At 29.2% G+C, this 24,691-nt stretch overlaps 2 protein-coding genes across 4 annotated transcripts in view; one reads left to right on the top strand and one right to left on the bottom strand.

Annotated features, from left to right (window-relative positions):
- The window catches only part of LOC100573451, a 42,660-nt gene extending 20,517 nt beyond the window's left edge, over positions 1-22,143 (top strand). The window contains exons 2-3 of the mRNA XM_029489138.1: positions 15,467-15,743; positions 21,024-22,143. Of these exons, the coding sequence (XP_029344998.1) occupies positions 15,512-15,743; positions 21,024-21,301 (510 nt within the window). The 5' untranslated portion in view covers positions 15,467-15,511 and the 3' untranslated portion in view covers positions 21,302-22,143. The remainder of the gene's footprint in view (positions 1-15,466; positions 15,744-21,023) is intronic.
- LOC100575208 overlaps positions 15,308-24,691 on the bottom strand; it is a 23,144-nt gene continuing 13,760 nt past the window's right edge. For all 3 annotated transcript variants that reach the window (XM_029489136.1, XM_029489135.1, XM_029489137.1), the window contains one exon: positions 15,308-15,751. In XM_029489136.1, coding sequence (XP_029344996.1) covers positions 15,740-15,751 — 12 coding nt within the window. In that variant the 3' untranslated portion in view covers positions 15,308-15,739. The remainder of the gene's footprint in view (positions 15,752-24,691) is intronic.

The following is a 24,691-nucleotide window of genomic DNA, read 5'->3' as shown; positions in this document are numbered from 1 at the left end:
CACCCCCCTGGATCCGCCACTGCATTCAACAGTGAATAGGGGGTAAACAGATGGATGATAGTATATTTTTAATATTTTACGTACTTAGTACATAGTACATCGGTATATGCGTATTATTATATTAAAATATTTATCAAAATTATAATAGTAGGTACATGCTATACATAGGTTCAAAACAAAAAACGTAACCTAACCTAATATTATGGACATTTTATAGTTGTGCAGACAGAGCAGTACATAATAATGTTATATTATTATGTATTATAGTGCGCTGTGTGTTATAATACATTATGTTGGTGTCAGTCGTAATGACTGCGGTGGCCGCAACTGAAGAGTGCAGATGAAGAAGATGAGCCATTGAACCGTGTTTAAATCTAACTCTGATGTAAACACGGTTTAATTCTCTACTTCAGAACCAATTAAAACCACTTGACGAATGCAGTTGCTGAAAGATAACCACGTGAAAACATATTGTGATCTATCCAAACGCGGCGGGGCTAACTGGTAATTATACGCGCGGAAGAGTAATATATAGCATACCTATAGGCTATAACCCAACGTCGGCTATAAAGACTAATGTGTGTGTGTGTGTGTGTGTTGCACGTGCAGCGAGTAGATATATAATGATCAGATCATATAAGGCACGCGCCGTCCTGTAAAGCTATAAGGCGCGTGACTACCAGTGGCAAGTGGAAAAAGGGTTGAAATTCCAAAAACCGTTTGCTAAATGTCTGGAAATCACCGGTGAACGGTTCACGTAAATCGTCGCGTAACTATATATGTATATTGTATACTGATATACATATTATTACGTTACACATATAAATCGTATATGATGTATATCTTCATCTTGTATAGACATATAGTAGGTATTAAAGTAGTAGGTATATTAATTGTATTTGAATCTGCTGAGTGCAGGTGATCATCCTGGACGCCGCGGAATTGTCAAAGATCATAATTATAAAATTAAAATGAACTGTAAACACAATTCGCAAAATATATTTATTCGAAGATCAATAAAAAATATACATGTAAGTTATCAAGTATAAACTAAACTTAAACAACTAAAATGTAATGACTTATTATTATTATTATATACAAATTCAACATTGTGATTTATAAAGCTCATAAACATATATATCACGAGTTTATTCAAGTTAACCGCCTACCACGTTGGTTATCAGTAGACACAAAATAAAATGATTTAAAAATTCAATTGATTATGATATAATTATGATATAAAGAAAATATTGGTTTTGTTGTGAAATGAAATATCAATTAGGTATAATGGTAAAAAAAAATTTCTAGTTAAAACAGAAATAAAAAATAATAATAAATAGTACAATTTATTCGTTGTACTTATATAATATGCACTTGCAGAAGTTGGCAACCTTACGAATATTAGCGGTGGTTATAATAATATTCAGTGTATCTTTTAAGATAAAAAAAACTTATATTTACTAACTCGAAAATGTTTAATCCGTCTGGTCTTGAAAAAAATGTCTCAAAAATCTAGATGTGGACCTTACTTTGAAATAGTTACGTACCTATGGTTTACGTAGTTATGTTGCTGCATGTGAAGCTGCAGTACTTATAACAATGCAAATATTATAAATACAATTATATCATGATATAATAATTATTTTCTCCTGAAATTATTTGTTATGAGAAAATAAACAGTTTGAAAACTGTTCGTAATTAATTGCAGCTACACATGATATTATTATATGTGTACGCACCCAAATGCACGTACTAATATTACATTTTTTACACATAATATAATATAATAATTTCAGTTAAACAAGAATGTTTTCTCGACATTGTTTTAGTGATCAGAAATAATATTATAGAAAGTCAAAATAAAGACTTTCTAAATTTGAGTTAGCGCACATGAAATCCATCTTTCAGCTACCTATGCTTAAATAATTTTTATTTAATGATTATTCTACCTACTATTTTAGTGTTTTAAAATTAAATAGATACTGAGGATAAAGTGGCCTATGTTGGTCTGCACTCGCGCCTCGTGCAGGTCTGGATCCGCTCATCTCGGTGTTAAATCGTTTTGTAGGTATCATAATAATTTTTGTACGTGTTCATGTTTTAGTTTTACTTTATTTAAGAATGTTTAATGATACCCTTATATATTTATATAACATGTTGAAAAACTTTGCGAAAATTGTTTACGCCATACGAATTATAAATAAAATAGAATAAATAATAATTTTAAAACAATAATAAATCATATAGTATACTTAATAATACATATTATGTTCTTAAAAAGCCTATTTACATTTCAAGAGCATTACATAATATATAATATCGTTTATCATTATTCATTACATATTTATTTGGAAAATTACGTTAAAGCTAAATTTTCCGGAATATGGGCGTACCTATTTATTTTCAGATTTCTAAGAAATCAATCTTTTACGATATGAAACTTATATTATTAACTTTATACTAATAAACGAGATATTTTTCTTCAAGAAGTTATATACAAGTACAAGTTATACTGCACGCAACTTCCTACACAATTTCTCGATAACTATTTTGTCACCATAGAATATAGGTACTTTTAACTTTTAAGATTTAATTGCTATTTATTGTATAGTTTATACCTGCAGATATTATGTTGGACATAGGGAATTTGAGTTAAACGCAAAGAGTTTGACTTTTACTCTAATACCGGTTTTCTTAATAGTTATTTAATATTCTCTCAAATATATACTAATAAGATGAATGTATTGTTCTTTTAAACATAAATAATAAATGAATCAATATCAATACTAATAATACAATATCAAACTATATGTGGCAATCCATACTCACTCAACTAAATACCTAACTCAAAACTAACTTCCAAATATTAGTCTAACAGTTAAACTCTAACCTTTACGAGTACAAGCGTTGTGAATTATATTGTCGATTAAGAAACAAAAAATACCTATAATGTATTTAAAATAATACATCAAATCATAAATATTATATGATAATATCAAAAATGTAAACCTAATCTACCTTTGTATTAATATAATATAGGGGAACATGGGGCAAAATGAGGACGCTATAATGTCTGAAGACCTGTAATACACTTAAAAATCAATTTTTTCCTTTCAAATTTTGTGCACACAATCTATAGGTTATGGTTATTGATAATACATTTTTTATAAAAATTTGATTTTTTTTTATGTAAGTTTAAAATTATGTAAAAAAAGTACAGTTTACCCCACTTTGCTACTCATATGAGGGGCAAAGTGGGGACATTCGAAAAAATTCCATATATTTTACTTAATTTTATAAACACAACAAATTCTTTATAAAAAATGTTAATATACTTAAATGTATAGCTTAACTTCAAAGAAATTAAATTGTAAATTGTAACTTTTTAAATTTTATAAAACATAAAAATAATTTTAGGAACAAAATTCACGTTTAAACATGGTTTTCTAATCTTTTTCTTCAAACTCAGCGCAAAGACAATGAAGCCAATTTTTACATAATAGATACTGAATCTACCCTTCAACTTAAGTTCTTCCTTTATTTTGAGAATATTTGGGTGGTCCCACATTGCCCTAGACAGGTATAAACCACTTTGCCCCAAATAGTTAAATTACCTAGAGCCATTGATTATATTTTATTGAAATACCTAAACATAAATAAATAACTTAAATCATAGAACAAACAACATAGACTTTTAAATAAAAAAAGAAAAGTATTAATAACAAAGCGCAAAATAATTGAATATATAAATAACAAAATATGCAATTCTATTATCAAGTAAATTATAATAGGCATATTTCCAGTTTTTCATTGATTAATTACAAAATAATCACTAGTTCGATTCAAAACTTCTACCATACTATCTCAGACGACCAAGGAAGCCATAAATCTAAATATCTAATAATATTATAAATTTTTTACATTAAATAAATAGATAATACAATGTCCCCACTTTGCCCCGGTACCCCACGTTGACCCATGTTCCCCTACCTATAGCTTTTTAGTATTAAAACGTTTAAACTATTGGTCTTTGCCTTAAAGAACGTTACAAAAATAATAGATATTTAATCCGCACAAACACTTTATAGGTATAATAACGAGCCATAAACGCGTTATAACACCGTAGTATATTATTAATATAATTTTAATATACAAACTGTTGTAACATGATGTGGGGTTATTCGTCTAGACATATTGTTATTATTATTATTATTATATACTACACCTCATTACCACAAGTTTTATTACTCTCACCATGTAATAGTGTATAGACGTATAGTCAGTCCTGTAAAGATTACTTTTAAAAAGTACTTGAGTAAATACTCAAATACATTTTTTTTAAGTATTGTAAAGTATTTCAAATACTACTCAAATACTTTGAAAAAGTATTTGGAATACTATTCAAATACTTTTGGTTTTTAAAGTGGGTTTCTAACTATCGTAATATAAACACATAGGTAGTAGGTAATCTAATAGTTATCTAATAGTTTTAAAGGGAATATTGTTATTCAATATTCAATAACTTTTTTTAGAAACCTGGTTTTCACAAACCTTTGGGCTTCGGCTAACACAGAAATACAGAATATTAAATAAAACTATTATTCTATTATTGTAGTTGACAATAATATTTTTCCAACCAATTATTTCGAATAAAAATAAAATGTTCGAAATAAAAAACCAAAGTATTCAATACCAAAAAGTATTTAATACAAAAAAAAGTATTTAAAATACCATTAAAAATACTTCATGCTGAAAGTATTTAAAAAGTTATTCAATACTTAAAAAAGTATTTGAATACTTTTACTCAAATACTTTTACTTAAATACTTTACAGGACTGCGTATAGTGTATTAGTATATAGTGCAACTTTTGGGTTGAAATAAAACATTTTAAAATCAAATACGTTTATATACAAACTTTTTATCGCGATAACGTTAGTATACGGTACTTATAATAATAAATAATATGATATTATGCAAATATACGTTGGTTTTCGTTTAGCTAAAATAAAAATATAACACGTTTACGCGTCCCTATCGGCTACCGGCATATAATAGTTTAATAATAGTTTCTATGACGGACGGGCAACATTATCAGTGTTTTGTAAAACATGTTTCGGTCGGTCTACAAACATTTTCTTACACGCCTAAAAAAAGATGTCTTAACGATTTCACGGAGTCGGCATATAGAAATCGCGATAAAATTGTAGTGCACGCGAGACTAAGTATAACTAGAAAATCTTGTTGCATTTTAAAAAATTAAAAATAATTAACATAAATGTAGACCTATTCGTGTAAATTGGCGTTTCTATGCTCACCGGTTACGTGTACTATTATTATGATCATGCGATTACCGCCGATATTTAATATGTATATGAAAACTTGTTTTTAAAAATATTTTTAACATTTTAATATTTTTTAAAAATCGCGTAAATTGTAAATAACACGTGTAAGACATTAAACTTATGTATAATTTAAATAGGATTTAGGTGTACTGTATATGTCTTCCACACTCGTTTTTCATTTACCACGTCAAAAATAGTTCATTGAAAACCAAACGTGATTTTATTTTTCACAACGAACGGACCATAACCATAATATTCATTTTGCATCATATTATATGCGTGTATAAATTGTTGTAGAATAATACTTATTAGAGTAACAGTTTTACATATTTTATAATGGGCACTTCTTCGGAACGTAAAAATGCAATATCACATTATTATTGTTATGTTCACCTACATTACCGGTGACCACCGATTCTATACCGATAAATATATCATATAGTTATACTGTGTATATGTGTGTGTGTGTTATTATATTATAAATTATAAATATATTATTACATACTATTACCGGGTGTACGATATATTATTACACGTCATAAAACCCACACTCTGTCGGCATGTCATTCGATGTAGGTTTATGGTATAATATTCAGTGCTCGTCGCCAAATAATATATATTTATTTACATATAACAATATATTATAATATGTATATAGTATAATACAATAATATACTGAAACGCGTCAGCTACCGTTCGCATAATGTATTATTATTATTACCCGTATACTATAGGCTCGTATTTAATATTAATATCTTAAAATCTTCTGTAAAATAAATAAAATATAAAAACACCAGCGAGTCGATGATGCGAGAGCCCGAAACGGTCATACAACAACGCGTGCATAATATTTATATCATATTATAATATTATTATACATGTGTAATGTTCAGTAATTGGTTACCATTGTCGGTCAAACATGTGAGATACCGTGCGAGCTTACATCGTCGTAATTTGGTTAATATCATGTTTTTTTTATTTTAACAATGTTATAAATTATAATTACCCACACGTTACCTACTACGTTCCACGTTGGTACTAATTTTTTCTGTTATTTATTTTTTTTTTAATCTACCTTTATATATATATAATATGATGGGCATTAAAACAAAACGAAATATCATAAAAAATAAAGCAGTCATGCCGACAATACGATTTCGGAATTACCTGCGTGTGAGTACGTTGAAAACAATTCGGTTACACTCACACACACACACACACACACACACACACATAAATACCCAGCTGGAACGTATAAAAATATTACATGCACAACTGTAGGTGTATATATAACCAACCGATTAAACCACGCACTGGCTGCTGATCTTCTCTGTATTCGTATAATACGTGCGGACTAGTTAGCTCGTGTGGTTACGCGTGTTCTCATCACTCACACAAATTATAATATAATATACCTATACTATATATATATATATATATATAATATATCGCGCTCGCAAATAATAATATATAGTTAGAGCGCCGACTGCAAACCGAACAGTTCACACATTTTCGAGATTTGTTATAATTATTACTGCGTACGCCTGTGGGCGGTGGCAGTGCCCTGTTAATTATAACAGCTCGCACATTTTTTTGAATAAAATATATTATAATATACTATGATATACTATTATAGGTATTTAATACGTTGTATACGTATTTAGGTGCTTAAACGCAATGCTGTTATAAGTTATATTATATTATGATATATTTTTTTCATGTGCGAACCATCATGCGCGTTACCTCCTAATTTAACCACGACAGATCGACATCATAATCGTAATAAAATATTAATATACGTGTACTATTTATAGTTTTATTATAATATTATTATAGTTATTCATTTGTACGAGAAAAAAATCTGTTTTTCTCCAAAATCTCAATAGTCAATGACTCTAAAGCTCTTCAAAATTATCTTGATACATTTGTCAAATGGGGCCAATCCTTTGGATTCTCCCATAACATCGACAAATCATAAATGTAAGTCCACGTCCTTTACTAGAAGTGGCAATCCTATTAATTTTACCTACTCTATCAATGATTTAAATCCATCCTCAATTGCTATAATTTACGACTTAATCTTCGTATTTGTATCATTGGTGTACACTCAAAAATAATAGGGTACAGCATATCGATTTAGTTATCTCTCTATTATAGACTTATAATAGCCTTATATAACCTTTCATGATGATCTATAGCTACTCTATAACACGCTTCAAAAATTAATTCTCCTTTCCAACTCTATTGTTTATCAACTTCAAAGTTTGTAGCGAAAAACCCACTCAATTTCATATTTCTTTCCGCTCAATCAACTAATAGTGAAATGAATCACTTCTCCAAATAATGAAAATAGAAAATGAGGACCTCTCTTTCCCTAAAAAGTAATCACTTCTTCGACCTAATCTGTTAATTAATATACTCAATTCTAATCGGTAATCAATATCGAATATAAAAATGTGTATTTTTACATTGGGCTTATTACCATATACTATGAATGAATAAATAAATAAATAGTATATAAAAGTATATTGCATAATGTTTTGCTTTTGAATTATTTTTTTAGTGACAAGAGATTCTTAGTTTTATACAACGTTAGAATCATTTCTAAATGATCCATACCAGACCAAGGTATGCGCATTGAATACTTGATTGCGAATATATTATGTGTACCTATGTATAAAAATTAATCGATCAAAGTGTACAATGCTGTATTTAATGTAAGTATAACTTATTCATATACAAATTGAACGTATTTCGCATTACAAGCACATAATCGTGTAAATTACACACGATCTGAACATAATATATAAATATAAATTCTACCTACGATGTTCTAGCCTTACGGTTCAAAAAATGGTATCATTTTTACAACGCGCATGTCTATGATGTATAGCGGCGAATATAAGTAGGTAGTATATACCTATAGCATTTTGTATATCTTTTCATTGATGTAATTGCCTTGTCTGTCGGTATGATACCATATACAGAAAACTGATGCACCGAGATATTTTTTTTTTTTAATAACTGCATTACGACAATTTATTATTTTCCACGGCGAGACTTGCACTATAATATGTACACGTAGGTACATATAGGTACACACACACATATACAATTTAATATGTCAATATATAACAACGGTTAGGTATAATAGGTAAATGTTTAGTGTACATATAATTATATTCAATACTGACTAATGTATATTATTATTATGTATACGTGCGATATGGAAGATGATGTTCTACCGACGTAATAACAGCTACCTATATATACCGCTTATACGAGCGACCTACGAGTCCTATGAAACGCATCTATATCCTATAGCCCATATATATGTGTACACTATACTTATACATAAATATGATATTCTAGGGGTTTAACTATATTTATTCTTGTTTAGTATTTGGACACAAATCACTATATATATACCCGTATTGGCGTGGTTCCGTATTATGTAACCATCATATCGGAATTTAATATTTCGTCCAGTGGAAATATTATGTTCGCCCTCGAGGCACATTCGCCACTCGCGTCTCACTACATAGTCGTAAAATACGCAGAGGTATATAATATTATACACTCATGTTCATGAATACCTATACGAATAATTAATCGTCGTGGTTCGCTCGCTAATAACGAAATAGCCTTCGTGCACGTCCGTTCAGTCTAGATTGTCAATAAGTCGGTTAAAATTTCAAGACCATCATTAAAAAAAAAAATTTAAATACCAGACAGTCTCGTCCATATTATATTACACGGCAGATATATGTGTAATATTATATTGGTACGCTAGAAAACTAGCACGCGACTTACCAATATTATAATATGATTACACGCATATTACCTGTATATTAGGTACGTAATTTTTTCTCTCGAGCTCGTGCGTAAATCAATGTCATACGTTTTTGCGTTCATCCATATCATACAAAACTATAGTCGTTTTATTTTTACGGATATCAATATATTATATAATATAACTTAACTTAATGAATATAAATGGCGCAAATGTCTGTGAGGCTGTAAACAATATTTTTAAATGTCTTATAGGTACATATAAGGTAGGTGTATATAGTGGCTATAGTTATTATATTTACATATTATATATATTATATTCATACGCAAGGACCACGTGTCAGGTGTACGTTAGGTATTACCTATACCCAGGGTTGGACTTAGCCAAGGTACTCAGTTTTATGTAACTGGTTACAAGTTACAAGTTACTAGATAGGTGCTTTTATGTTGAGTAACTAGGTAAAAGCTATATGTAAGTAAGTTAAATTTAAAGTTAAAAGTGACATTAGTAAATGTATACAAAGAATTATTGACTGGTCAGGGACTAGGTGAGATCACGTTATGGTCGTTATGTTAGGAAAAAAGATGTATCAGCTATAATCATACAACCACTGAATATCCAGTGACCAGATTAATTGTGGAAACCAAAATGGAGGAATATAAAAAAAAATCTTGACCATGTATTTTTAATATTTTTAAACTGGAATCGTAACAATGTGTGAAGAGGAGCCTTCAGCCTTGTATTACATTTTCAAGCATTTTGATCAAGCGAATAAAATTCAATTTACATTTATAAAAAAAAAAAAACTAAAAAAATGTAGATTCAAAAAGAGTCAAAATATTTTGAAAATAATATCAAGCATAAAAAAACAGGTAAGTGGATGTCGCTCTGCTGTACAGTAGGTTACAAGTGGGTCATTGTATAAGAAAAACGATTCTGAGCGGAGACGGTTTTTCAGTCTGGATATTTTATATTGTTATTATTTATTTTATCATGTAAGTTGAATTAATATTATAAAATTATAATTTTGTATTCGTTTCTATGGTGATAAACAAAGCGTTAGAAATTAAAATCCCATTTTTAGCGTTTTTTCGTAATTTTTCGTAATTTTTCGTAATTTTTCGTAATTTTTCGGTGGTTTTTCCCGTGGCATTAAATAACTATTGAGAAAATCCGAAAATGTCCTCTTTAAAGTACCATCTTTATCCAATTTGCTAAAAGATAAGGTACTATATGTTGAAATCGAAGCACTCCTTCTGGTGGAAATTTTGTATACAGGATATAAAAAGAAAAAAAAAACACCATTGTAAAACGAATAGCTTCCTCGCTCCGCTCAGAATCTAAAAATATAAAATAAACATAGGTACCTATGGTGTACATTTTGGGTATCTACGATTATTAGTTATTGAATAACAACAAAATAAGAAAACCGTTGTATATAGAAATATGTTAATTTACGTGAAAATAATCGAAGTCTAACTTCAAACGCTCGTAAAAATTTAATTTGATTATTCTTTAGACATTTTTTTTTTGATAAAGGTAGACAAACTTATGAAGAATCTTGTTTTTTGTTTTTGTTTTTGGAGCCCCACTTATGAATTATCAAAGCACATTTTTTGCAAAAAGCACAATGCAACTTTTAACTGTAACTTGTAACTTTTATATAAATATAGAGGAAACTTTGTATCTATTATAGCTACAAGTTACATTCAACTATGATATCAACGAGATGCGTATCCCGTCGGCAATACGGGTGATCTATTAAACCTCGCGTACCTATTCTATATATATTATAATAATTTACAACTTATATATATATAATGGATATATATATACCTATTACGGAGGCGTCGCAGCACTGTATAAATGTACACACGATTATTGTTCCGTTAAGTACATAATGTTTCGTGTACGAGCGTATAATTAGTAGGTAAACAGCAGCTGCTGGCAAAGCGTCTCGGACGATTTGTTATTCACGCGCGCTGTATGATATTGTACGACTTGTACCTATATATTATAATATACATAAAGGTAGGTAAATGCGTTAAATAGAGCTGCTACAGAAGTACCTAACACTATAATATAATAATATGATAGTGCGCTGTTTTCAATCAACCTCCAACACATCGGACAACTAAATAACGAAAATTAAAACTGGTTAATAAGAAATCGTCACGGGTTGATCATAAATTATAATAGGTACCTGCAGCGTGGCGTTTCGTCCAACTTCATAATATTAAAGTAGATGTATAATAATATTATACACTTCTCTATACGGTCGTCTACCACGGCGTACGCGAACGATGAGTTATGTGTTAGATAAATGAATAACTTATCGAATTACCGTGGATGCAGTATAAGTACGTCATGTGCGGTACCTGCACGCGGTGGCGTACGTAGACTGTTTTTTTATGGGAGGGGGTAAATATTTTTTCATCCCATAATCATTTCCACAATATTCCAACTCCAAAATAGTACAATATACTCCATACATAATATGACGGGTAAAATCTATTTTTCGCTTTTTAACTGTTGGGATTATACTAATGATAGTATCACTGGCACTGACTCACTCACTACGGGTAGATCTATAATTTGTTATTAATATAATAATATGCAATACCACTAATCCACACAAGCACATTTCTCGAGCGCAATCACGATTTAAATCTACAGCATATTAAATAAAATAAAATATAGTAAATTAATTCACTAAAATGCAGTATTTATATAATATATGGGTGTGTGTTTAAAAAAATAGTGCAAATTATTTACATTTTAATGATATAGGTACGCAATGAACAAATCACAGATTATAATATTATTTATATATATTAAAATGAAAAATCGAAATGCCCTGAAGCAATAATAATAGCATTTAGTTACTTTCAAAAGTTAATAGTACGGTTTTAAAAACTGATTAATTCGATAAATTATAATGCAATACACCTAGGTGCATTAAATTATTAACGATGCTAGAAAAAAAAATTATAATAACAATTTTTTGTCAATATCACAATCCTATACAACATGGCTACATACAATTTAAATATGATTAAAAATAATATATTGTATGATGTCCACGGGGGGGCAAATGTATTCATTAGCGTTCCCCTAAAAGCAGGTATATGCCGTTGTAAGCCATCATGCACTTGTGACAAACTGCATGCGCGTAGAATATGATATATAGACTGGATGGACTTAAATAATATATAAATCGAAAAACTCGCGTGGCTGTGAAACGGGCACAATAACAGCGTATAATAATATGTATTTATGTATAGACTTAAATAGTGACTATAAATACATAGAAAGAAACTGTGCGAGTATGTGTATGCGTGTGACCGATCGCACTTTATTTTGGGGACGTGCGCCTAATATAATAATTATAATATTATTATTATATATTTCAACTACTTAATACGGCGTTAACACGCTCCTGCAGGCATAATAATTAATATATTATTACTATATTTTTCAAATTATGATATACCAGGTTAAAATAACATAACGTTTAAATATTTTATACGCTTCGTATTCGTACGGGTGTAGTGAGTACCTATAGTACCCACACGCCGACAAAACGTGTAGGTATATATTATAGTGTAGACGGTATTTTATACCATTATTACGAATAACGACTTGATTGAGATTACAATGCCTAATATAAAAACCTCAACAGTGCGCATACCTATTTACGTACAATTATAATTTATTCAGTATAATCACGTATTTTGTTTCTAACCACTGATGTTTATCAACCCATCAAAAATTATTTTACCGTGGAATTACGAAAATAGAAACGATTTTTATTCCAGTTTGTTATTAATTTATCGATAAATGTAGTTATACAGCACTCGAAACGAAATGTATTCGACTTGGGGACAAAATACAATCAACAGCATATTATCACCATATAAAATCTATTAAAAGTATTATTGTGAGTAGGTACAACTGAGCGTCCGAGCATAATTTCGTAATATTTAAGTATAATGTTATTCTAACTAATGCGAGAGTATTTTTTTATTTTTTTATTGTTTTAAACACTAAACAATACCACCTGGTCGAATAATGGACTTATAAGTTTTAAAAGTTATATATTCATTGAAAAATATTTGTACATTATTAACAAAGTTTAGGTTTATGACAAATTTAATAAAACAGATATAGAAAATGTATATGAGGTATAATATTATATATAATAGGCTCATACTGTGAATTTGTCAAGATTAATTTTCGTCATAATAAAAAATAATAATAACCAATTAATAATAACTTCGATATAATAGCACAGATTTATATTTCTTATGTAAGATTCAGAACTATATATGACTCGTTTTTTATAAGTAAATAAAGAATTTTTCAATTAAAAACACAATTTACTCGGAAGTTTATTTTTACCGTTAAATTGATTGCGTATACGAAGCAATGTTGTTTTTAATTTCCCGTTAATTGTATTAAATTGTGTTCATTATAGATTAAATCGTTTAATGTTTTACGCGTGCCGGGTAAAAAAGTTAATTGAACCACAAATTGCATAGGTAGCTGTGATGGAAACAAGGACTATAAAACTTCGATATCAACCTATTATAAAGTTGATAAATTCTTCTTAATAAAACGTTAGAGTAAATAGTATTTTATCCGAAAATTGGTCTCGTAAAGAAACCATTTTCTAATAAATTATTCCAATAATTATTTTTTAATAACCAATATAAAAAATTAGCACCTAGGTAGTGACTACTGACTATAGCGATTAGCGAGTATGAAACTATGATTTAAGACTCTTTTTTAAATGGACATATTTTTCAATCTTATATTTAAAGGAGTAATTATTATGAATAATACAACGAACCATGGTATTAAAATTATAATTAAAAAGTTTCATTTAATGCTCGTGTTTTTAATTGGTATGTAGATATCTATAACCTATTAAAAAAAATATTTGAAGTATTTGAGGATCATTATGATAGGATAAAACAAAATTCATAAAATGTTAATTGGAGAACAGTTATAATACAATTTTATACATAAAGACTAAAGAGGTACAATTAGTATAATTTTTAGTTTGGCTTAAGCTGAAAATAAAAAAATTAAATTATTCGTTTCTCATTTTACTTTTTTTTTATGTGGTTTCACAACAGAGGCCCATTTTGTGAATATCTGAGATACCCAATTTGTATATCTGTTTTATGTAAACAGCATAATTGCTAATATTATAGTAATTTCTGTTAAGAGGACGTCGCACCCGAATATGTTTGACAAAACGCGTTTAATCAGTCTGAGTAGAACTCACTAAATTTTTGTTCTAGAGTAAAAATACCTGTTTTAAAATGAAAATATGAAAATATTTCGAAGAGCAAGACGATTCTTTTCATTATTCCGAATATAACACCTAATATATTGTTGAGAAATAACGACCATTTCCACATTTTTAAACGACCTATCTATAAATTTTTAAATATAAATTAATTTTTAAAAAACGCACCACTTTGGACACTGAAATATTCTTATAATTTAATTTTATAATAGGAATTTTGATTCGAAGACTAAAATTGAGCGAGTTCTACTCAGACTGCGTAAACGCGTTTTGTCTATATCGTACGAGTGTAAGACAACATAAGCGGGTGCGACGCATTTTTTTAAACAGCCGGTAATGTTTAAAAATGTAAAGCCATGATGAAAATACCTATATAATAAATTGAGTATATACATTATGACGTATCAATTGGCCAACGTGGATGTACATGAGAACAGACTGCTCAGAAATCCTGTTCGTATATAATATAATCAGTGCTTTAAATGAGAAATAATTAATAAATAGAAAGGCGTGTAAAAAAATGTGCGTACCTGGAGATTTAAATAGCTTAATGATATATTTAGAAAGAGTACATTAATAGGTATATTTTTAAAAAGAAAAACTACCCCCTCCCATCCCATGACCCACCAACTCGATTCGAGCACTGAATATATGAATACGTGTAAAAACTATAATACCATACGTACAGTATACCTATTATATAGACATAGGTAAATGGTTCATACTTCATGGAGTCGTATATTATGGGGATAGAATACTTACTCAAATTATTCGAGAAACCTATGCATATCTATTATATTGTAGGTAGATATTAACAATATTATATTATTATGCAATAAAACTCAAATCATTGGTTCAATTAATGCTCATAATATTATATTTTATTATAAAGACACGTCATGACGACACGACGAGAATGTGATTAAAAAATTCGATAATATTAAACGGCGTACAAACGATATAAATATATTAATTGTTTTTTGTTTTGGTGTTTGTTTCACGACGATGTACAGATAGTTTAGCGGTGGACGTTGGTGATCGGATGGAGGACGAGTGCGATGGTGGTGCCGGCTGAAGAAGAGCGGACGGCGAAAGTTGTCGTCGCCGCCGTCTCGTGCTACAGGTGGCGGGCGTGCGCGGACGTCAACGACACGAGGTCTGATATTATGACGTCTCGTTTCCAGTCTTCGCCGGCGTTAACGACGGCCTTGCTCCTGCTCCTATTGGACACCGTTTTCGCCACCGTTTCCATCACCCGGCATCATCGAGGAGACGTGTTCGACGTGTCAGGTAAACGACTGCGTAGGAAACGAACAAATTATTATCACTGATTATTTATTATTATAATGGTTACGAAGTTGATGCAGTCGTATTTCTATAAAATGGTTTTAGGTACAGTATGGGCGCAATAAAGCTGTAAGGATACGGCTGGTTACGTGCCCGGGTTGATAATAATATCGACGGACGCGAGTAACATTATAGAAACTGAAACTGAAAATATTTATTGATGGCGCAACCTGCAGGGGGGAGGAGAGTATCCGGGTCTAAAACAAAATATGTCCCCTACGTTTTATTTAACAACTAGTATTATAGTGAGCTACACTCAAAATTTTAAGTTTCTAGTGATCGACCACTTTTAATATTTAACCGTGTATCTTTAGAAAATGTTTACAACCTTGCGATTTTCAATATACTTACATATTTATAAATATGTTTTATAGTATTTTATAAACTCGTAAATAATACGTAGCAAATATTGTAATTATATTATAGACTGTAGGTACAAATTATCTGAGGCAATTTTTGGTTGCACATTTACACTACAGTACACCAGTAATATTGATATCATAGTGATATATTGACATATTGTATTGTAATTTTCAATATATTATAATATGTATAACGTAGTCACATCACGAATATCGCGTTATCGTTCGCACATACTACATATTTGACACATATATTATTTAATTATTACCTAAACGAAATATAACTTTAGAACTAAATAATTGGTTGGTATTTTTTTGGCTTGGTTTTTAACTGAATATTAGCATTCGGAGTAATAAGATATTGCCACGGAGTGTCGTATAGAAAAAGTTATTTTCATACAGTTAGGTTTTAAATAGAAAATCTCACTTCCGTAATATCTGTAAAGACCGACGAGTGTAAACGCGTTTTTACAACATCGACGTGGTAAAATAATAATATAAATTCTTGTAAGAAAGTTTTTGTTGTTACTATAGTTTCTTGAGGGAGGTTCACTGTCAAGTATGATTTTTAACCATTATAGATTATAAGTAGAAAAAAAATATACATATATGCAGCTGCGAAACGGTGCCGAGACACACATAATAATATAAGAAGTACTGTATTTTATACATTATACTAATATAAGTATATCAGAACCAGATAATACCTATATAGTTTTTTATGGGCAATAAAATGTATAAGTGATAAAACATTTGATTACTATATTATATGATACACGACTATTATATATAAAGTTGAAATAATAAAAATAAATCCGTTAGATCACAAATAATCCTCATATTTTTTTTTTAATTCTTTAGTGTTACTGGAGGGTCAATGTTGGCTGATAACTTAATTATGGTCAAGCCATTTTCTTTGATATGGCTTATATGAATTGATATAATAAAATATTATAGTCTAGGTTTTAGAAGTGGGGTGTATATTAAGATATATTATAAAATTGTGAATGTCAGGGTATGGAAATAGCTGTGAGGTAATCAAGACCGAATCAAATGGAGAGTTATCGATAAAATATATCGGTAAGCAATGCAAAGTATTTATAAGTGAACAATCATGGGTAGATACCATTTTATTTTATAACCTATGCAGGATGTAAAATGTTACTATAATAAATAACATTCATTCAAATTTTAAGTGTTAACTCAAATTCAAAACAAATAACAATTTTACTAGCCGATTTATAAGGATAATTTATGCAAATATTTAAAAACTTTTTTCAGTTCATTTTCTTTCTGTTTTAGGAAATTAAATTAAATTAAACTTTGTCCAAAACCCTGCAGAGCGAACAATAGTTTAGATATAAGAATATCAAATAGGTAGGTACATCGTACAAATGGTTTTATATTAATTGCTTACTAATGGAGTATAATTTGGTCTGTCGACTGAATTTGCATCATGACGTAGTCGACCGCGACGGACTCGGGACTGCACAACGGATCGGCTCCCTGCCCACGTGTAAACGTATATTACCACCTTGGCCGCGGAATTGAACCATAATAATAATATAACGGAGGAATGGGTCGTAAATCGTAATTCAAAAATGTGTAAAATGAATGTGTGTATACAAACGCCAACGGTTTTAGAACAGCTTATAAAACATATTATAAAATTACAGTCGTAAAATAATATCGAGGCGTGTTGCGATCGCATGGCACATGAACTTGACACGATAATAATCGGTTGAAAACTCCACAGCCCGTTTTGCACGGGCGACAACGACGTGCCGACAAATCGATTAAAAAAAAAAAACTAAATGTCGGTATGTTATTATTATGGTGTACGTCAAAGTGTGACCTCTTCGTGCATTAGGAATGTGTATGTAAATGCATTATACGTACCTATAATGTTAATACGTTAATAATATGTTTATACGTTTTTGTGAAATTATTTAAATCTATACAGATGAGTAACATATCTGCAGCCTCACAGCGGTAGCTCGCAATAAATCATGATAATGACAATTTGTTCGGATGATATTAAATTAGTGTATGCTTATTTAATGTATATAATATTAACATATTAATATATTTACAGATGATATATGATTACTATTATCATTAGTTAATTATTCCTATTATGTATATACAAGATAATAATTAATAATAAACACTAGAAAAACTTGGCTAAATACCACATTTAGTTGCACCATAATGCTTGTAATTATTGTAGTTTTTAATGAAAAAAATTTCAAAGATTCAGTTTTAAAACATCATCGCATATTTACTACACGATTTCGTGGGCTTGAAATCACATTATTAGTTTTTATTTATTTTACATAGGAGTTTTTCAATAATATTACGATATTTTTTTCCTGAGGAATTTTACGCAACTTACGTAAGTACTACCATACTGCTTCAATCTTCGGCCGAAAACATTAGGTTGTGTATTATACAAATATGAACCAATTACCAAAAAGAAACCCATACAGTAAAAGCCAATACTTTAAAAAACCAATTCAGGACTATACTTAATAATACAACACATATAAATAATAATGAAAATAAAGAAAATATTAAGACAATAAAAATTATAGGATATTAATATTAATTATTAACAATAATAGGCAATAATGCTATTAACAGACAACTATTTAAATAAATGATATTTTTTTCAAATCGATTATTTGACAAATTGTTTTCTTTGATGCGCCGTCATGTTGAATTTTTTCTACCGATAGCATAATAAATTATCCAAACCCATATTAGTAATAACATCAAGTTTTACAACATACCTGAAGGCTAAAACTGATTTTAATAATTATTGTTATTAACATAATATTATTATATCGAATGGCACGCGACGGTATCGGTAAATTATTAAAACAGATTAATCTCAATAATGAATGACAGTAATTCACGATCAATAATAGACTCACTCCAAATATCATTATGATCGAGCAGTATATGTTAATAGTTATTAAAGTCGAGTTTTTATAATGGTATAAAAACTGACAATATTCATATTGGGAATAAATAAGTTTTCAATCTACATTTTATAAATTAAGACCAATTTTAGTATTATTTTCAATTACATACCAGTTTAATTCAGATAATAGGCTTAGGAAGATTTTTTAAGTTTTAATAATAGTGCATAAATAATTTTATGTTTATTACAAAAAAAAACTAGAATAAAAAGAGGGCATTCTTCGCAAATGGGTGTATAAATAAAAAAAAAATGAATTATTTCATACAACCAACAATATTGGGAAGATATCTGTACAGGTGTTTTCGATGTGTGTTATCGTATTAATAAACCGGAAAGCAATAACTATTAATATTACGAAGCGCAAAGTAGGTATAGTGTTTTTTCCGACATTTGAAACATTTACAACTTTGAGAAACCCCAAAGGCCCAAAAAATACCCAATTCATCCAATTTTCAAACGATTGAAATGTTAAGTCTTCTGAGACTAGAAGCATATTTATATGGACAAAAAACAATTCGCCTGACTTGACTGAATAAAAAAATATCACATCAGTCATTAGTTATGTAAAACTGTTCACCGGAATCTCAAGTAGATTCTAATTTTAAACTGCGCTAGCTATAAAATTATAATTGGTATAAGGCCATACCACAGAATACATTTAATTTACATCATACGGACATTATAATTAATTAACATTTGTTAAACGAAAATATCATGTAACGATAGTCGATAACCACTATTATTATTGGTTGTGTAGGTATATAAGTATTAATTACACAGAAAACGGGTATATTCTATCAGCAATCATAAATTAACTTAATAAAAATATTGCTGGGATTTAAAGCCTTAGCATAAATTGACGGGTTTGTAATGAAACATTTGAATTTCCATTCTTCTAGACCTCAATATGCCTGTTATTCGAGTAATTCGATATTCGTGTTCGCGCCTAATTCATGTCCCATCTATAAGTAACACGGTAACACAATTGCGATTCTGGGGCCAAGCCATGCACCAAAAGTTCAGCCCTCGTGTGGCGATGTCACATTGGAAAAAAGTAGCGATTCTAGTGCCCGTATTCCTAGGTTTTAGTGCAGTGCAAATAAATACACGAAACGGAATAATTTATAAAAGAGTTATGCCGTCATTGCAGGTGTAATTTGAGGAAATAATTTGATCATGCGGTTAACTTAAGTAGTTATCTACATAATTTTGAAGTGAAAAAACCACTGAAAATATTATTCCATAACTAAAATATTTGAAAAATAATAATAATTAAAATAGTAAAATGATTAGGTATATTTATTTATATTAATTTATAAAAGGGAATTTTCGAGTTTATAATCTGTATAAGGATTTCTTACTTTCAAATGATGTAGCAAATTGGTTCAAGATCGAGTTTTAAATTATCGTTGTTGACTATTACATTCAATAATTACGAAATAAATATAGATATGTTTTGGTTTTTATATCGTAATTTATGTTTTGAAATTATATAAAAAATTGTTTGTATTCGTTTTAGCATTTATCCTATAAATTATTCTAATTTTACGGTGATCTTCGTGTCAACTAAGCATATATTGGTTTTGAGGACATTTTTTCTCCACATATTTTGGGTAGTCACCATAATATATTATTAGTTACTACCTATATATAAAAATCCACGCCACGGCCGTTCCTAATATTGTTTAACAAGTTATTTTTCGTCTATATTTTTACCGAGTGAGTTTCAAAACGTTTTTCTATACCTACGCATGAACCCGCGTATCATATTATAATCTCTGCACACAAATACTCCCATGTCTTGACCACCACTTTAATAACAAAAATTTAACGATTTCGAAGAAACGAAGTTTTTTAATAGATTATTTTCCACAGACGTGAAATGTTCGATGGAAACTTGTGTCGGAGTGAGCAGCGGTACGGCATCGCTGGTCGACGCCATCGTAGCGGCAGAACGCGATTACCCGTCATCGGTCGGTAGCAGAGGCTACAAACAATCGACCGGAACGTCCATGGAATCGTTGCACAACGGCAACTGCAGGTGTCAGTGCATACAACCCGTGCCTGTTTTCAGGGACGATTTACGGATATGTGTCGACGATCTGCAAGGTGAGTGTATTTTATGTATCCAAATCTACTCTACAATATTGTAAGCGAATACTTATTAATCATTATTACACAGCCATATTTATGTATATAGATAATTATGTACAGTACCTAGTACATTATATAATATACTACCTATACTAAACGTGCGACATTTTCTTTCACGCGCGTACAATAATACAATTATTGTATATATAGTGACGGGCGACGATGGATGGACCTTATTGAACATTGCCGCCGAGTACTAGTTTCAAGTTTCGACAGTTTCGTACGAAATATAATAACAAAAAAATAAAATAAAATATTATCTGGTAGTGGGCAAATAAACCGTGAAAAATTCAATCGGCCGTGTTAAATATCAACATGCGTAGAGAGAAATCCGAGTATCCGACAAGAAACAATATGTATACGGAAGACGTAAATATTTTAATAATATAATATAACAACACTAACCTAGTAACACGGATTCGATGAATCTAACGTGGATCATTAATAATTAATTAGTAATCGCATTTTCGTTATTTAAGAAAAAAATCTTTGTGTTTAACAGAACGATTAATTTTTTAATAATTACCTAAATGATTTTGAAAAATTTTCACTTTAAAAAAAATAGCTGAACCATACAAACGATGACTAATAGTGAGAGAATATCATAATTTTAACATTTTTTACGTCTTTTTATATGTTCCAAGCTTTAAATAGAATTATGTACCTACAATTTATATCATATGATTGCATTTATACAATGCAAATATTTAATATTCAGATAATCGTTGACTAGGCTTGTGATATTATTTTAACAGATATTTTATTAAATGTTTGACATTGGTAATAACTTGACTTTCGTTCTCTTTTTAAACTGAATATTATTTTGTTTACCTAAAATTTAACAGCAAACCCAAATATCATAGTTTTTAAAAATAATTTTAACTGTAATTTATAAGTAAGTATAAGTATTAAATTCTGAGCGGAGCGAGTTTATAATTTATATTTATTAATTTATATTTAATATGTTCCTACATTGTATTTATTAAAACCAAAAAATTGTATTCGAATTAAAAACTAAATTCGTGATATACCAACTACCAAGAAACATTTAACAAATAAAAACCGAAACCGTAACCAAATCAGTTGACGCTATATATTGACCCATAATTCAAATGCATATTAACAATTATATGGTGTATATAATAAACTCCGTCACGCATTTCAAACAACAAGTCCTCATTTGTAAATTTTCTAGAATTTATTTGAATATTTTCCCAGTAAATAGTCAGAGCGATATTTCGTTTGGATTTATTTTGCTGGTTTTTTAAATTATAGTTTCAATTGTTTGCTTGTCATGTTGGACACATGAATACATTTTCGTTATCATGAATGATAACCTATTATTATAGGTATAACTTGAAATTTTTTTTCATTTAATTAGATTATTCTTCACTTACGTTGTTCAATAATTTTTGAAAACGAATGGCGGACCACGTGTTAAGTTTATTAGACAATAATGTATCCGTTTTACTATTTTAGTAAAACATAGTTATATTATTCTTTTTTGATCCAAAAGCTACAGAACTATTGTACCAAATTTGCCATGTTGTACGTTTATAAGAAGATGGAGACAACAAATCCCCGTGCGGCATCCTCTTAAGACGATTATAGAAAAAAAAACTCACTATAGTTTCAAATCTTCAAATCTTTCAAAAATTGATCCCGATAAACATTTTAACGATAATATAAATAATAACTGGTTAAACGCGTAAAATGAACACATATAATATATACTATAACTATACTTCCAGCTATATACTATACATGTCTATAATCGATATATTATATATACATATATATATATAAATACCCGTGCCAGGTGATTCATTTAACGCAACACTATTTCAAAAAATATTACTTAATGTTTTTGAAAATAATTTTTTACATGGTTTCAAGTTGTAATAAAACAACTTTTTTAAAAAAAATATATTTTTTATATAAGTTTTTTAATGTTAGCATTCAGTTTTAATTTCATCTTCGAAAGTTTTTATTTTTCTGAGTATTTCAATACATAAAAATCGAATTTAGGACGAGTAAGTTTATAAGTTATAAGTATATACTTAAAAGTTTTTATGAGCGGAGTGGAGTGATCTGCTATTACCCATCGCAAAATGTTGGTGTATACTGCTTCATTCATTTAAGCTTTAAATACTGATAACTTATCAACTACTCGTACTAAATTCAATTTTTAGATATCGAAATAATTAAACAAATATTCTGCTTTGGAGTATGAAATTAAAACTGTATGTTGTCATTCAAAAAAGTAAACAACTTAAAAAATGATAAGGATAAAAATATTAAAATATATAGGTATTGTTTAAAATTATATAATAAATTATATATTATTTTAATGGGTATTATTGAAAATGTTGTGACTAGAAACCATCTAAAAATGTTTTTCAAAAAGATTAATACTTTTGAAATAATTAATGGTTTATGATAAAAGAATCACCTGGTATAACACAATATAATATTACAGTTGGTCGGCAAACATTATGTCGGTCATACACTTCAAAGCAAATTATCAATACAAAAAAGAATGTTTTTAGAGCAGTTTATAACAACAGGTGAAAAAAAAATCGATACACTTTCAGGCCATCGATTTATCACCACATTCCCACATTGTACATTTAGAAGTCACTGATTAAGCCAACAATTAGGTATAAATAACATTAAGTGTTTTCGATAACGTTAAATGTTAAAAAGATGTCATCTTCGGACGACGCGCGAGACAGATATACTTTAGAAAACACACTATACATAACGTCTTATTTGATAATAAAGCTATTAATTTTTGGTTTCTTACGACTTCAACGCATAATTTAGAGAAAAATGTTTATAAACGACGTAATATATATTATAATATAGTATTACCTACGTCTATATAAAACCACCGATTGTGAGCGACTAACTGTAGAATATACATTTAATTTGGGTCGTAAAAACACATTTATGCATTGCCTGTAATCCTGCCTATTTTATTGGCTTGTTTATTACTATATAGGATTCTATACGGAGGCTGATGACCCGTTAATCAGAATTTTTACTTCGACCTAAACTATATATAGGAAACTACAGAAACATATCATAACTCTTCAAGATTCCATTAAAATAAAAATTTTCTACATTTTAAAATTGCAATTAAATTACCAATGGGCAATAATATAGTTGAAAAAAATTACGCGTTATCATTCGAATAAATATTAATATTATTAAAATATTATACACACAACTTAATAAAACAAAACTGGACGACTCTTATATTCCTTCATTACCAGACGATTAAACAGTAAATCATATGTACCTATCTTATATTAAAGCAAATTCTATAGTTGGCAGTTCGTATACGAAACTATTTTTTTTTGGTTCGTAAAATATAACAACAGAGT

Source organism: Acyrthosiphon pisum, chromosome A2 (assembly GCF_005508785.2).
Source record: "Acyrthosiphon pisum isolate AL4f chromosome A2, pea_aphid_22Mar2018_4r6ur, whole genome shotgun sequence".
Lineage (NCBI taxonomy): Eukaryota > Metazoa > Arthropoda > Insecta > Hemiptera > Aphididae > Acyrthosiphon > Acyrthosiphon pisum.
The sequence above is the reverse complement of the archived record's forward strand: the minus strand, read 5'-3'. Positions and strand labels throughout refer to the sequence as shown.